The 17,578-nt window shown below is 38.9% G+C and overlaps 1 protein-coding gene across 1 annotated transcript; it reads left to right on the forward strand.

Annotated features, from left to right (window-relative positions):
- Nucleotides 1-4,298: 4,298 nt before the first annotated feature.
- Nucleotides 4,299-7,789, forward strand: LOC104609081 (basic helix-loop-helix (bHLH) DNA-binding superfamily protein). The gene is made up of 5 exons (XM_010275295.2): nucleotides 4,299-4,474; nucleotides 4,546-4,714; nucleotides 4,845-5,072; nucleotides 5,166-5,336; nucleotides 7,467-7,789. Exons 1-5 carry the CDS (start codon nucleotides 4,377-4,379, stop codon nucleotides 7,557-7,559), a joined length of 759 nt encoding a protein of 252 aa, XP_010273597.1. The 5' UTR covers nucleotides 4,299-4,376; the 3' UTR covers nucleotides 7,560-7,789.
- Nucleotides 7,790-17,578: the final 9,789 nt, after the last annotated feature.

Below are 17,578 nucleotides of genomic sequence, written 5' to 3' on the forward strand. Positions count from 1 at the left end.
AAGCGCCACGTAATTGACTCCCGCGTAACCAATTCCAGAGGTCTCTCCAACGAATCCCGAATCCCTCGAGATCACGATGAGTTAACAGGCCCCGACTTTTTCGGGATCACGATAAGGACTTATCCTGACTCCGTCGAAATCGGAGGTGGAACGAGATAAGCCTTACCTGTATATTGCTCCTTCGGAAGCGGAGCAAGCTCCATCTCCACATCCCGGATATCCCGGAACTCTTTCGTGTGCCCCACGACTACTCAACTATATAAAGGCTGCAACCCCGATGGCTTAAGGTACGCGTGATTTTTCTGCTCTCTAATTCTCTAGCTCTCTAAACTCTCAAAACTATTCAACTCGCATCAGATTACTAACTTAAGCATCGAAGCAATCTCATCGGGCTAGCCACCCCGGATTCTCTGATCTTGTTTTGTAGATCCATTTAGCTCGTCGTCCAATTGAAAGCCAAATCATCATCCAGTAAGGAGCAGTTCTCTTTCTATCTTGTTGCTAAGTCTTAGTTCAAGAGTTTGTTTGAAAGCGTTCGGATCAAGGCAGAGTAAGTGAGCAATATAGCAGTCGACATCTCATTATTGTGAGCTTAAAGATGTTGTGTTTCGACCGAAATTCGGTGATGGGTCCAAAACCAACAGAACATTTTCTCGATCTGAGAGGACATGGAGGACGAGAAAAAAATCCTTGGTTGTCTCGAATGTGGGTGTGTGGGCAATGAACATAATCAGCTCCATCGGCATTATCATGACCAACAAGCAGACCAACAAGCAGCTTATGTCCCATAGCGGCTACGCCTTCAGCTTTTGTCTCTCTTTGATTTGACACCTGATCTTCTTATATCTCATTGTACATTGTGAATTATTGAATTTTACTAGATTTCCTTGTAAATTATTGCCTAAGTGTGGTTATCTTTTTTTTGTGGTTAGGGTGGTTATGAGCAGAGTTTTTCATGAGCTACGTGAAAAACTTGATTTAATTTGGTTTAAATCAAGTTTTGAGCCGAGTTCAAGTCCAACATATAGGTCCATTGTTAATTAAGGCGAACTTGAGTATAATAAAACCCGGCTTATGAGACTTGTGAGCCTAATCAAGCTTTTATGTTTATACATACATACATATCTATATATATATATAATAATTAGTTTTTTAATTTTAAATTTTTTATATGTATAAGTTTTTATTTTTATAAAACATTTGGCTCATAATCGAGCTTGAGACGAGCCAAACCAAGCTCGAATTGAGCTTGAGCTTAAGCTCGAGCTCAAGCCTCATAGTGTATTGGTAAGCTGAGCTTGATAACTAGATATTCGGTGCGGCTTGAATCCATCCCTACTTGGTTTTGTAATCTTGATTTTCTTTCTTATATAGATTCTTATTTTCATTTGTGGGTCGGTTCTTGCTGTTTGATTTAAAATTTCCAATAGACTTGAATTTTTTGTTTCTCTAGTTTTGCCTTACTGTTTAGTTTCCCTTCTTTTCATTTTCTTTTGCTATAATTTGCTTGAGATCTCTCATCTCAAGATGGGTAAATTGGCAACTGAGTGTAACTTGTCCCGCTTTTTTAATCAGCTCAAGCATCTCTTTTCTATTTAGGCTTGAAAGTGATTCTATAAGATTCTTTTGGATTTGATAACTCATCTATGTTCATCTATGTTCTGATTAGTTTCTTTGGCAAGTAAACCCTCTTTTCTTGAGATTAGTTGTGGGAATTCTTGATTTTGTTACTCGCTCGAGGGGAAATTTTCCCTTTTCTTTTTTTCCTACGTTTAATATAATTTTCTGCTTTTTCAACAACTTTGACTAGGTTTCACTTCGCCGTGATTGCATTGGTTGGTTTCATGTCAAATGTTTTCGGATATTTTGCTTCTAAACATGTACCTTTATGGGAGCTTCTCTTGTTATCAATGGTAGCCAATATGTCAATTATGAGGATGAATTTAGAGTCCTTTTGATTCACAGCCGGAATCGGAATTGAAATCCTCTGGAATTAGAATCGGAATGGTCCATTCTCATAATCTGTTTGGTTCCAACAAGAATGAGAATGGGAATTAAAATCAGAAAGAATGGGATTTCATTCCCAAGGGTGGGGCAGGGATTGGGAATGGTCATTCCCTCAAATGGGGGAATGTCATTTTAGCATGAATGGGAATATGATTCCAATTCCGTCCAATCAAACAGTTCGAATTAAAATAGCCAATTTCAATTCTGATTCCAGACTCCTATTCCGGTGAACCAAACAGTGCCTTAAATCTAATGCTAAACTCTATAGGATATTATCAATTAAGAACTAATAGAATAGATTTATACTTGACGGAATTCGATAGGATTAATGTTTTAATAAAGAAAGAGGAACATGGTAAATTGACTGTAGTCTCATCACGAACTAAGAGACAGGCTATTCGAGCTCAATGACATCTTCGCATCATCTCTTCTATGATGGAATACCCATCAAAGACTTCAAGAAAAGAATGGAAGTATTTTTGGGTCAATTAAGTTTTAAGAGAAAATAACAAATAAAAAAATAAAGAAAATTTAATAAGGTATTTTGGTAATTTAATGCTTTATATCATTTAACTTAACAGCCAAAAGGTATTATTTATTACAATGTAAAAGATTATGGGTCTTTATCGCAAATTAAAGTATAAAGGATCTTTAGGAGTCATTATAATTTACCCAAAAATTAAGCATATGTAGGGGTGCCAATTGGATTGGATTTGGTCCAATCCGATCCAGTCCAATGTGAGTCCATTATAAATGGATCAGGTCCAATCCAATGAATATTTTGAATCAGTCTAATTTAATGTTTGGACCATCTAATTTGTTCAAATTCATTTTGATTTAGATTGATTTTAATTCAAACCTGTTCATCTACACCTATATTCTTATTTTATATCAATGGACTAGATATTGACTTAATCCAACCCAATCCAATATAAATTTATTACGGACGGATCAGGTCTAATCCAATCTCATAAATATTTTGGACTGAATTAGTTCAATCCATATATCTTCTTGATCCGTCCCGTCCAATCCGTCCAAATTGAAATCCAAAACCGGTCCACTAACACCCTTAAAGCATATATGTAATGTATAATAGATATTCCCCACGAGAGCATGGATGTCGTGTGAGCAGAGTTTTTGATTCCAAGAGACGTGGTTTCGAAATTGGCACTGTGATAAACGATCTCGCTCATGAGGAATATTTGACCTTAGAATGACATATATATCCCTGATTATGTGTGTGATACTGTGATAACCACTACCCTGGGCTTGACAACTGTTTTGTTGCCTTTCATGATAATCCAATAATCCTGCATCACAGAAACTTCGGCCTTGTCGACTGGAATGTAGAATCCTGAGCTTCCAAAGTGAACTGACGACGCTACACGCTTGGGAATACGGCGCCGTCCAGTTTTAGTGGGAAAGATCCGACGCTTCACGCTACGGTTGCATGATCCATGGCAGAGATCCTCTTTTACGTTACTAGATAACGGCAGCAAATAACGTATGTTTCAGAATTCAGACGTGTCAGTGAAACTCAAGTAAGGAATTTTCGCCTGGAGATGGACACGTATGAAGGTGAATTGACCACAATACCCCTACTATATTGTCCTTGCGCCACTTGTATTTACAAAAATAGCCCCCTATGAATGATTCCAAAAATTAATAGAAAAAAACCCAAGGCCAACAGAAATCTTCTCTTTCCGTTATACCCGCTGGATCGGAATCTTTTCAAATTTAAATTTTTAGGTCATTCCAATCTAATGGTTTTATAAAAGTGAAGAAACCCTGACTGTCCTTGGATAGTAGTCTCCGGTTCATTACTTCAATTCCATCTTTTTTCACTGTGTTCCATCTGTCTCCTGAGCAATGGTCGGTGATGTTGACCCTTGCTCTACCACACTTGGGTGCTCCTCTCGGGAAACCGTTGACGTCCCTAAAAGTTGGGGCCCACAAGAATACTAGAATCGACGGCTGGAACAATCTCAAGAGTTTATATATGAGCAAAGCAACCATTCCAACTAAACGGACGGTTCAGATTGAGTTTAGGCTTTTCATGGCCGTGGATAAACGACAAACTTTTGATTTGATGAGTTGATCACAGAAACAAAAGTATCAATCGATGGTGACAAGGGGTCACAGTGGTACCTGTCTCACGCGGAGTCATAGACCACTCTATTGGACGTTCAAGATTTTCCTCGAAGAAGTGCAGGTAGACCTCCACGTGTCCCAGTGGCCCAAGATATAGGCCTTGAGGCTTGCCTTCCCTTCTATAAATTCATTGTAGCCCAATTAGGCCACCTCTCAGAAAGCACAAAACCAAAAAACCTCCATTGCTCTCTCCCTCTCTCTCTCTCTCTCTCTCTCGCATGGAGAACATTGAGAACATTGAGAACATTGAGAACATTGACGAGTACAGTCACTATTGGGAAACCAAAAGATTCATTCAGAATGAAGAGCTTGACAGGTATTAGTTACATTCCTATTTATCTCGGCTCTAAGATGAATGAAATTGAGGATGTAATTTGATCTGAGCAGTTGGGCATTGGATGAGGCGTTCTCCAGCTACTACGATTCAAGTTCGCCGGAGGGAACGGCGACGGCGTCATCCATCGCTGCGAAGAACATTTTATCGGAGAGGAACAGGAGAAAGAAGCTCAATGAGAGGTTGTTTGCACTTAGATCAGTGGTGCCTAACATTAGTAAGGTAACCGATTAAAAGTCAAGACGATTTCCTATTTCATTGCTCAACTATTTCGAATTGCCAAGTTCCTATGTTTCCTTGCAAGAAGTTGTTCTTTACAGGCTGCAACTAATCTTGACTGCTAATTCGTTAGATGGACAAAGCTTCGATAATCAAGGACGCAATCGAGTACATTCAACAGCTACATGAGCAAGAGAGGACAATTCAAGCTGAGATACTGGAACTCGAATCAGGGAAATTTAAGAACAGCCCCGTCTCAGACGTCGAACAGACTTCCGTCTACTCGAGAAAAAAGAAGAAGAGAATTGATCAGTGTTATGACTCGGGAGGATCAAGAGCTTGTTCAATCGAAGTCCTTGAAGTAAGATAAAATGTTTTCCTCTTCTTGATTTCTAGATTCCATAAGTTTCTGAAATTAAGCGTTCTGATAAATCTTTTTCATTATTCTTTGCAGATTAGGGTCTCTTATGTGGGAGATAGAACTCTGGTTATAAGCCTCACTTGTAGTAGAAAGACAGACACCATGGTCAAACTCTGCGAGGTCTTTGAGTCGTTGAAGCTCAAAATCATCTCCGCCAACATCACTGCTTTTTCCGGCAGACTCCTGAAGACTGTCTTCGTTGAGGTGATTCCTCTCTCTCTCTCTCTCTCAGCGGCTGTCTACGTTTCTCTGTCTAGCAGTTTACATGGTAGGAAACTACCATAATACCCCTATTACTAATAGGACAGATAAGCCTCCGGTTTGTCAGGCGTTCGTTGCTCCATAAAAACCCAACATCGCTGTAGCCGGTGGCCGGTAGGAGGAGAAATCCACTACGCCGTGGCTAAAACTGTGAAATCGCGGCCTTCGATGTAATTCAAGGTTGGGGGGTGGGGACAGCCACACAGGCCACAGCAACAACGTCGAGGGCCGTAATTCACAGTTTTAGCACGGCGAAAACCACCGGCGTAATCGCCACGTGTCCTGTGTTTTCTGGGGCCCATGAGGCCACGACCCTCCCTACTTTCTCACCAAGAGATTTCCGTAGCCACCACAACAGCCACAAACACGTTTAGATGATGCGGATTACAAATATTTACCGGAATCTTAAACTATGCTACTTAGACAGTTGAAACTTGAAACTCATTGATCATGCTTATTTTATCGCGGGACCCATCTCCGATGGCGACTGCCTACTGATGCTCTGTCACATGGGATACTTGTGCGGGCTTAGTGAGGAGGAGCACCTTGTCTCCCGCATGGTGGTGGGCCCCACGTCCCTTTATTCTTTTAATGGAAAAGAAAAGCTTCCTCTGGACCCACCAAGAATCATATCATATTCCTGACTGTTGGATTGGAATAACCGTCTCATGAAGCCTGTACTGACCTGATCCAGCGGCAGTTGTGGACGGTACTGGCGCCTGGCGGTATTATCTATGGGGGCTCACCATACCAGACCAAATTACATCACCATCAAGTTATTTTATGCCTTTCTCTGGTTAATGGGCCCACCTAGCTCAGCAAAGTTAGCTGTGTGTGCACCAAGAATTGGTCGCTGGCTCTCTTGATTTCATACTCTGGATCCACGGTATTACCATAGGTGCAGCTTTGCTAAACCTTTGGTTCATACACTTCTCTTTTTCACATCCCCTGTTGTGTGGGCCCCATTGATCAGGCTACAACTAATCGACGGCTACGGATCGAATTTAAACCATCTCCTTTCTAAAATGCATAAATGAAAACGTCAGCCTTAAATACTATTACCTCGTCACCCTGGAATATGGAACCCAATCATCCGGATCCGGTTCTTGTTAATAAATAGTAAAGTAATGATAATAACAACACTAAAACCCGAAAGTTCAGCTCTATTGGTATCGTATCACGTATCGCCATATATATGGATTCGGGTATTGAATTGGTGCCAGAGGGTATTTGGATACTACAACAACCCTAGTGCCTCAGATTAGCAGGTTCTTGGGCCTTAAAGCATTGGACCCAATTAGAGAACCCAGTCCAGTTTGGTCCATACTTTGACCTTGTCAGGAACGAGGTGTGATCCGGGTCTTGATTAATAGGCACCCGCTAAATTCATGTGTATATGAATATTTAAATATATCGAAATATAAATAACCTAAATCCACTTAATCCGGATTTTCATGTACCCGATTGTAACAACTATTCGAAACTTGATGGATTGGATCCGGAACCTCCCTGTCATACCCGAACTGTAATCCGGTCAACCACACCCGCCTAATTGATATACGAGACCGATGTCATAAGCCACAGATATGTCTAATATCAATTGGAAATTTGGCATGCATGGGATTAGCGGTGGACAGTAGACCACAAAGACATTTATTTCTTATTTTATCAGATTTCTGACAAGGCGCCACACATTAAATATGAGAACCATTTGGCTGAGTATCTCAGGGCGATCTTCAATCGATTTTAATGTGGGTCATCTAATTTGCTCTGACAAGATAAGGATGTAGATATATAAGAAAGGGATTGATGCCCAAATGTCCAATATCTTCTCCTTCTATGTTATTTCACTCAAATTCCACGAAAAAAAAAAGAAATCCTTAATTTCAAGTAGTGGGGTTCATTGATTGAAATTGTGCATAGAGGCTTTATTCGAGTTTTCTTGGTCAAATTAATGCTTTTCTTTTGCTTGTGGGTGGGGCAATGCAGATTAGTTAGTGATAATATGATATGTATCTTCAAGTCTTTTCTGTGATTCTGATTTCTGACTTAAAGTTTGTTGATTTTCTTCAGGCGGACGAAGAGGAGAAGGAACAATTGAAGATAAGAATTGAAACAGCCATAGCAGCTTTAAATCATGACCCACAAAACCCTGTCAGCTACTAGAGAATAATGTCCACCACTTTGTTTCTTCATGTAATGGTTATGATGAATGTTGTCATAGTCACTTGTATAGGTTTTTCCTTGGATTTACTCCAAGAGACTCAGTAATCTTGATTTTATCTGGTCTTTGTTTAGTCTTTAATGGCAGAAATGCACATTTGTTGCAATTTGGTGCTGAAGCATTAACTTGGTCACACTTTGAATCCTCAATAATACGTACACTTTTCAGAAAATAATGCCAGTATGCAATTCCTTGTTTTCCTCGCCCTAGAGATAAGGTGGGACCTATGAATCATGCTTTGTCTCTGTTTAAAGCTGTCAATGGGCTGGGTCTCATTTAGGAAAGGGTGTAATATGATTGACCAGAACGGGCCCAATTATTAATCAGGATAATTTGGCCCGATTAGACCTGATTATGCTTTGAGATCTATAATTACCTTATATATGATAAAAACAATTTTAGTATTTTACTTTTGATAATATAACCATAATAAAAGTGACAATAAAATAAGAAACTGTTTATACTTTGATAAAGCAAGTCACAAGTGTTCTAATTTTAACCAAAATTATTATAAAATGTATCCTTTTGAATATAAAATATAACAAAAATTAAAAGAAAACTAGGAGGCCTTTGTATATGATTTAATCATATCAATTCGAGACAGCAATAACTGATCTTAACCCAATTATTAATCAAGACAAAACCATAAAATTAAAATCAACATAATCAGTTCAGTTGGTTTGGTTCCATCGATTAAACCCAACTCATTGACAGCTCTATGTTTTACTCAAGAATTGCACAAACTGGTGCGCTAAAGTTGAGGGTTGTAATTGTGTGGGAGTTGAATCAAATTCAAATAAATTTACATGAATATGCAATACTGAATCATTAAAAATAGGAAACTAAACATTATTGAAGAGTGGAGAAGGAAAGTGCCTTTAAATAAAAGAAAAAAAAAAACATAAAGAAATGGAGTGGGGAAGGAGAGGATAGAGTCGGAATACAAATGAATGTGCAAGTCACTGGAGTGGCAACTAGTTGAACTTTCTAAGGTCCCAGTCGTTTTTACTTACCTATGTAAATAGGTTTCTTCAGGCAAGTATTTCTCAAGTAAAACTTGCTATTCTTATGCAATACAAGTTACTTGGATAAAGAGAGAGGTGCCAGGGAAAGAACGTTATAGGCATATGGGTAAATTGCTTATCCACCTTAGAGGAGGGTATCGGTTACCCATGTAATTGTATTATTTGATATCTTTGATTAATGTTGATGCTCGGTTTAGCCAAGGGCAACAAAGTAATTCCACTCCCAAACTTCAAGAGAAGGCCGAAGGCTTTGAGGGTTCAGAGGAGGTGTGCCAAGACCGAGAGCTGTAGGTCGAGGCAGATCATCTCCGAGTACTGTAGAAGCTGAGGGCTGTCGGTTGAGTGGTGAAGTCCCTTGGAGTCTGAGGTTCTGCAAGACAATAGATATTAGAGGCCCTAGGTGAGAACTCGAGGCAGAGGCTCCGATGGTCAAATTAGTACGAGGGTTGAAGAGAGGGATCTGGTGCAGACGAGGGCTCTAAGGAGGGTGCTCGTATGCACTAGGCTCCTAGGGGGCAAGGTCCTTCACTTAAGCTTAGTGTTAGAGCTGGTATTCATGGATCTTTTACCTGGAGGGGGTACCCCATATTTATACTTGAACTACCTGGAGGTTGGTGGAGATGGACGCCCCTGATGAGCTCCATACGAGGGCGGTCAATGGAGGAAGCGGGGATGCTGGGGCACTCCACTATTGGCTCTGTACAAGGGGAGCAGAGTAGCCCTCGCCATGCTGGACCAGGACCCTGGCTGGCATCCATGGGCTGGGCCAGGTTACCCTACATCAATTACCATCAGACCCAATATAGTAATGCAAGGATTATGGTCAATTTACCGGCTGACCAACTTAATTACCCCACCCCACCCCTCCCAACACACACACACACTAAATACATTAACTGAACTAGGTCTAAAGATTGAGGCATGCTGATAATGTACCCTCCTGTGAGGGGGTGTGCTACGAGGGTGGTTAGACCCCTATGAGGGGTTGTGCTACATACCCTCCTGTGAGAGTGATCATGCTGATAATGTAGTTTTAAAGAGGAGAGGGGAGATGATTAAAGGTAGAATAGAAAGAGAACGATGATCCCCTTACCCTCCTGAGAGGGCTTGTGTTCTAGCAATTCTGGTGGAGAAGAGTACCGACAGAGTCGACAGAGGAGGAAAGGAAGAGATGGTCATAGGTACGATAGAGAGAGAAGAATGATCACCCCCTTTGGCCCTTTACGTGGGAATGATATCGTTATATATTAGATATCTTCCTTTTTTCTTAAATGAGAGGATCGATTTCTAGAATCTTCCGGCATCTATGCCTTATCAGCAAAAGTGGCCAGTTGTCAACCTCTAATTTGTAGTCATACTGCTCTTATAATTTGTTCTGAATTACTACTTAATCAGACTGGTGATTGGATTAGGATAAGACCGATTCAATTCCAAATCAAGATGGACTAAAGCGGATTTGTGCTGGATTGCATGTCTATACTCTTACAAAAAAAACCTTCAATACTACTTTGTCTAAGGACAACCACCCTTGAGAGAGAGAGAGAGGTGAAGCCATGGATGGTCCTAGAGGATGATTAATTGATATTAATTAGCCTTTTTCTCTCAAATTACAAATTTGCCCTTATTGATTTATACTTCTGATTGTTTTACTGAGGGGTTAAATGTGGAAAAAGGATAAATTGACAGATATATGTATGCAGAAGGTTGCTAGCTTCCTGTTTCATCAATTAATGGGGCAATATGTATCTGGGCATTTGATGGGTTTTCATCATCTAAAGAGGCACGTGAGCTGGGTCCATGGGTGCAATATGAACCTGCTTGGATACTTCTTGCTTTAAAACACTGCATGGAACACGAGTATCATGGTTTGGCCAACTTCAGATGTAAGAGCAGTCAAGCGAGTCAATCTTCAAACCGAGTATTGACTTCCTTCAAATCGTAAACCTCCTACGTCTAATAGACTACGAAAGAGACAAAAGCCTCTTTGCGGCGTCAATCGTTACACACTTGGGCCACTGGTCTGGTCTTTGCTCCTTCAATTTTATATAGAAAATACATGTGCATGCATTTAGTCTTTTCTATGTACAAATTTCTCTTGAATAGGAAAAAAGGAATCTGAACATTTTTGGTGTCATGTTTGTCATGTTGCATTTACTAATATTTATTGCATATTATATTTAGATATCGGGGTGTTTTGTAGTGTGGATGAGAAATTAGTGGGTATGGATTATTCCACACCACACCATATGACAGAGATTAATCCACATCACACCACAGTCCAAACTTGTTCTGAACTATGGACAAACTATATGGACTGGATTAGTCCACACCCACAGTGATGTTTTGTACGCATGGTGTGGAATACCTTTTGATTTTATGTATCTCATATACATTTTATGAATGATCTACACAATTAATCATAAATATCTAATTTTTGCATTTTATATAATAAATATATTGAAAAATGCATCAATGAATTAATATTAACCAATAAATATTATTTTTTATAAAAACAATAGTAAAATAATTAAAATTTTAAAAATATATTTTAAATATTTAAAAATATTATTTTATTAATAAAAACAATAAAAATTAAAAAATTAAGTAAAATAATTAATATTTTATTGGAAAAAATATTAAAATGTGTAATAGACAATAGGGTTTCAACCATTCAAGGAGAGTGTGAAGCAGGGGATCAAAAATAGACTGTAAACGAGCCCTAACCACGAGTTTTTGCCATGGATGAGAATTTGTGGTGTGGATGGCATCGGTCCACAATAGCATGGACCGGTCCTATCCATAGCCAGTCGAACAAATGTTCATCCCACGGACGGGACAGTCCGTCCACGAGATGAGCATGGTGTCAAACACCACCTTAAAGCCTCAGAGCATTTGCAACCGCATGTCTAGAATATCTCCCATATTTGCATGCATGTATGTTGTCATTCATATGGGAGATATTCTCCATTCATGGTTGTAATGTGTTGTAAGGCCGGGGTGAGGTGTACTCTATGAGGAGTAGTCCAAATTCTTTACAAAGTGTATTTTTTCATGTTTAGCAAGTAGGGGTGGCAAATGGGTGGGTTAAGTAAGGGTTGAGTGCCAACCTACCCATATTTGCATGCATGTATGTTGTCATTCATATGGGAGATATTCTCCATTCATGGTTGTAGTGTGTTGTAAGGCCGGGGTGAGGTGTACTCTGTTGGAGAAATGGGGTCATTGTAACTTTGGAGGAGAAGCTCTAAGGCGCATCTGAAGACACTGTCTTTAGAACGTTATTTGCCCCCACTCAGTTTCACTGAGTTTGTTGTTGGGTTACAAGCAAATCTGTTCCCAGGATACAACAGATCCTTGGGCGAGAATCTGCAACCAGCAAAGTTGAAGAGTCTCCAAAGAAACCTTCTGTGAGACTGTAGCAGACCAGACTGAGAGAGAGAGAGAGAGTGAATTTCGAAATTGTGTTTTGGAGTCTGATTCATGCTCCTTAAATAATTTGTGAAGAAGTATGAAGAAAATGTAGGTGTTGGTTTAGAGAAAGCACCTTGAACAGTCATAATTTCAAACATTGTGACTGTTTAAAAAGTAGTTAACAGTTAGTGACTGTTAACTTTGAATTGTGCCTCTTGATCACACCCGATCGAATCGTGACCGTTGATCTCATCAATGGTGATCAACGGTCAGCAATGCAGGTGATCAACGGTCAGCAATGCACCAAAACCAAAGCCACCCATCGCGAACCACACGAAGTGCGAGCAAAGTGCGCCTCTAAAGCGCCTCATTACGCCGCACACACGCGCGCACACGCGTGCGCTGTATCGAATCCCCATACTCTCCTCTACTAATTCTAAGGAGTGTAAATCAACTCCTATTGAAATACTGAAAACAAAACTTATAATTTTCCAATGTGGGACAAGTTCAAAACTGGGTTTTGTAAGAGAAGAAACTGATTTTTCAATCAAGTGTGCAGGTGTAATTTCTCATGTAATTGACCAATCAAACCCATTGGATTTAATCTCTTATGAGATTAAAATCCAACAATCCCCCACATTGATTGATCAATTACATAGTTCTCTCTCAATCCAAACTACTATGACACAATTATGCATACAAAAGGTGTTTATCAACTTAAACTTTTTGTCAGTATAGATATCTGAGAGCCTTGTCAAAGTTATTGGTGGTAAGACATTAAACCAATTACTCTCAAGACAGACCAGAGACACCCATACACACAAAAATGTCCAATCTCTGCAAGAGTTTCAAGTTTTGCTCAGCATTGTTATGGCCATGTGCTTTTTCCTGGTTTCATGAACAATCCCGAGAGCAAACCCAAACTCTCATGAGAAGTGGCACCACTTTTATGTTCACATAGGTGAAGTTCCACTATGTGCTCCATTATTTGACACATTTCAGAACTTCATTAAGAGTTTATCTCAACCTTTCATCATAACGGACAGCACTGTTTATGTTGTGATGGGAAATTTCTCAATGTTAGTGCTAACAGTCACATTGCTGTAACTTGTTGTTACCCATTAAATCCAATACTGATGGTTTTTTAGTTCAGGTTGGGTTACCATTATAGGTGACTAAGTAAAAGGTTTTAATCCCATCTCTTTGGTTGTCATTCTTACCAATTCTCAAGCCCTTGGTAAGAGGATCAGCCAAGTTTTTACTTGACCTCACATAGGTTATAGTGATGATTCCATCTTGAATCAGTTGTCTAATAAATTCATGTCTCAGACTTATATGTCTGGACTTACCATTGTAGGTACCACTGTAGGCCCTTGATAGAGTTGTCTCACTATCACAGTAAATGGAAATTTGAGGCATAGGACTAGGCCAAAGTTTTATATCCAATAATAAATTCCTAATCCATTTAGCCTCTTTTCCAGCAGCCGCTAAGGCTATGAATTCGGATTCCATGGTCGAGTGAGATATACAAGTTTGTCTCTTGGATGCCCAAGAGATTGCACCCCCACCAAGGACGAAAATCCATCCAGATGTGAACTTGTTATCTCCATTACCGGTAATCTAACTTGCATCAGTGTACCCTTCTAGTACAGCTAAATAATCACAGTAAAACAAGCCAAGTTCCAAGGTTCTCTTGAAATACCCAAGAACTCTCCCAATTACCTTCCAGTGCTCTACACCGGGATTACTTGTAAACCAACTGAGTTTACTTACTACAAATGCAATATCAGGTCTAGTACAAAGCATAACATACATCAAGCTCCCTACTGCACTAGCATACTCAAGTTGTGCAATTGCTCTACCAGTATTTTCTACTAGCTTTATAGTAGAATCATATGGCGTGCTATATTCTTTAAATCCTAAATGCTTAAATTTCTCAAGTACTTTCTCAATATAATGTGATTGGCTTAATGCATAGCCCCTACTATGCTTTTTAACTTTTATTCCCAAGATGGTATCTACTTCTCCTAAATCTTTCATCTTGAAGACAGAGGATAAGTAGTTTTTAGTTTCATTTATGCCAACCATATTTGTACCCACAATAAGCATATCATCAACATAAAAACACACAATTACTCCATAATTTTCAGTGAAATTTGAGTAGATGCATCTATCAGCACTATTATGTTTAAAACCAAAAGCTATGATGCAAGAATCAAATTTCTCATGCCACTGTTTAGGTGCTTGTTTTAATCCATATAGTGATTTAACCAGTTTACAGACTTTATTGTTTCCAGGAAGAATAAATCCTTCTAGTTGTTCCATATAAACCTCTTCATTTAAATCACCATTTAAGAAAATGGTTTTAACATCCATTTGGTGAACAGATAAGTGATAAATGGATGCTAATGCTATGAGTGTTCTAATAGAAGTTGTTCTAGCCACTAGTGCATAGATGTCAAAGTAATCAATCCCTTCCTTTTGACTAAATCCTTTTGCTACCAATCTAGCCTTAAAAGTTTGTACAATTTCATCAGTGTTGTATTTTCTTCTAAACACCCATTTACATTTTATTGGTTTTGATCCTGGAGGCAGATCTACTAGTACCCATGTGTTATTTGACATTATTGAATCCATTTCATCATTTATGGCTTCCTTCCAAAATGCAGCATCTCTAGAGGTCATGGCCTCACTGTAAATTTTTGGATCATTTTCAATGTTTAGGACAATAGATATCTTATTTAAAATCTTCTCTATTAGCCTCAACCAAAAATACAATTGATTGAGTAAAGATGAAATCTGAACCTAAGTGTTTCTTTGTTCTTTGTCTTTGACTTCTTCCAAGTCCTATTGTAGGTGTTACAGTTGTGTCATTTCTTCTTTCAGTCTCATTATTATCAATAGGTATTGAGATTTGAGTTTCTCTGTCATTTTCTGTGGATTCATTTTCTGTAGATTCAAAACACAGTTTATTTTCAAAGAATTCAACATCTCTAGTTTCAATTATTATGTTGGATTCTAAGTCTAGAAGCTTATAGGCCTTGCTATGTTCTGCATATCCAACAAACATACTTTTCTTAGCTCTGAGTCCTAATTTGGTTATTTTAGGATCTGGAACTCTATAATATGCTAAGCACCCCCACACTTTTAGATATGCTAAATTAGGATTTCTTCCTGTCCATAATTCATATGGGCATTTGTTATTAACTCTAGAAACAATTCTGTTATGTAAATGGCAGGCTGTTAGGAGTGCTTTCCCCCATAGGTTTAAGGATGCATTAGCTTTTAACAACATGTAGTTTATCATTTCTGTAAGTGTTATATTTTTCCTTTCAGCCAGACCATTCTGTTGAGGGGTATAGGGAGCAGAACGCTGATGTATTAATCCAAATTCTTCACAGAAAGAATTAAACTCATTTTTAAAATATCCAGCACCCCTATCACTTCTAAGGATTTTAATTTTCTTTTCTAGTTGATTTTCAACTTCAGTCTTATACAGTTTAAACATGTTAAAGGCTTCATCATTAGTTCTCATAAGGTAAACATAGGTGTACCTAGAAAAGTCATCTATAAATGTTATGAAGTATCTCTTACCTCCTCTAGTTAATACACCATTGAGTTCGTAGATGTCAAAATGGATTAGTTCTAGAAGTTGAGGATTTCTCTCAACACTAGGGAAATGTTTCTTAGCCATTTTAGATTTTACACATATTTCACATTTTTCAGTTGATTCATTACTGTAAGCAATTATACCAAGTTTGCTCATGTTCTTTATGGATTTAAAATTCAAGTGTGCTAATCTATCATGCCATAAAGAGAAAGAATCAACAATATAAGCAGAAACTTTTTCCTTCATTAATACTTAATTTGAACATACCATTACAACCATATCCCTTTCCAACAAACATCCCATTCTTGGATAGGATTAGTTTGTCAGATTCAAAGACAACTTTGAATCTCCTCTTACAAACAAGATTTACTGAGACCAAGTTCTTTCTAATGTCAAGAACATGGAGAACATTCAGGAGAGTCAGTGTCTTTTCGGATGTGAAGTTCAACTCTACGCTGCCTCTTCCAGCAACTATGGCACATGTTTGGTTTCTCATCTGTACCTCCTAGCCATCAGTCACTTCTTCATATATCTTGAACAAAGACTTGTCCTTGCAAACATGGACTGTGGCGCCTGAATCAAACCACCATCCAGAAGATGATTCTGCCATGTTGACTTCAGTAATAATGGCCACGAGATTGTCTTCTACCATGTTTGCAGACTTGGTTCCGCTTTTCCGATGTCGGTAGACCCGGGCGTAATGCCCCTTCTTTCCACAAACATAGCAGGATCCTTTCTTATTATTGCTCTTCTTGAAGTTCCCATCCTTCTTCTTTACTTGTAATGCAATGTTAGTCTTCTTCGATCCATTTTCCACAAAATTGACCTTAGAGTTCAGCATGCCGGCCAGGGTCTTATCCCTACTGTCTCTAATTCAAGACTCTTCTAAAATACGAAGGTGTTGCTGAATTTGCTCAAAGGTAAGTTCTTCAGCCTTGTGCAGAAGGTTCTTCCTATAATCCTTCCAAAAGGGTGGAAGTTCGGCAATGATTGCTCCCACTTGGAAAGATTCAGGAAGGATGATGTTAAGGGATCGAATTTTGTTGACTATCACCTGTAGTTCATGAACTTGCTTCAGTATGGGTTTATGGTCGTTCATGGTGAAGTCAAAGTATTCTGCAATAAGATACTTATTCGTACCTGCTTCTTTCACCTTGTATTTGAATTCCAGGGCCTTCCAGGTTTCTTTTGGAGATGTAATTACCTTGTAGAAGTTGTAGAGCCGGTCTGATAAAGCATTCAGTATGTGTCATCGGCATAGAAGTGAGTCATTTTCTCATTTTAGTCTTTCCTTCTTTAGTTTCTCTGAGTCTTTATCAGTGGGTTCAGGAAATGATTGCAGATTCGGGTCCAGTAGATAGTATAGTTTCAGTGTGGTCAAAAAGAAGATCATCTTGTCTAGTCGAACAAGATCTTGGTTCATCATCTTGATCGAAGTCATGCTTGTTTCCGCCTCCATTGCAAAATAACGTTATAAAATTGTTAAGGAAATGGGGTCACTGTAACTTTGGAGGAGAAGCTCTGAGGCGCGTCTGAAGACACTGTCTTTAGAATGTTATTTTCCCCCACTCAGTTTCACTGAGTTTGTTGTTGGGTTACAAGTAAATCCGTTCCTAGGATACAACAGAGCCTTGGGCGAGAATCTGCAACCAACAAAGTTGAAGAGTCTCCAAAGAAACCTTCTGTGAGACTGTAGCAGACTAGACTGAGAGAGAGAGAGAGAGAGTGAATTTCGAAATTGTGTGTTTTGGAGTCTGATTCATGCTCCTTAAATAATTTGTGAAGAGGTATGAAGAAAAGGTAGGTGTTGGTTTAGAGAAAGCACCTTAAATAGTCACAATTTCAAACATTGTGACTGTTTAAAAAGTAGTTAACAGTTAGTGACTGTTAACTTTGAATTGTGCTTCTTGATCAC

This window comes from Nelumbo nucifera, chromosome 8 (genome assembly GCF_055504915.1).
Source record: "Nelumbo nucifera cultivar China Antique chromosome 8, China Antique-T2T, whole genome shotgun sequence".
NCBI classification, from domain to species: domain Eukaryota; kingdom Viridiplantae; phylum Streptophyta; class Magnoliopsida; order Proteales; family Nelumbonaceae; genus Nelumbo; species Nelumbo nucifera.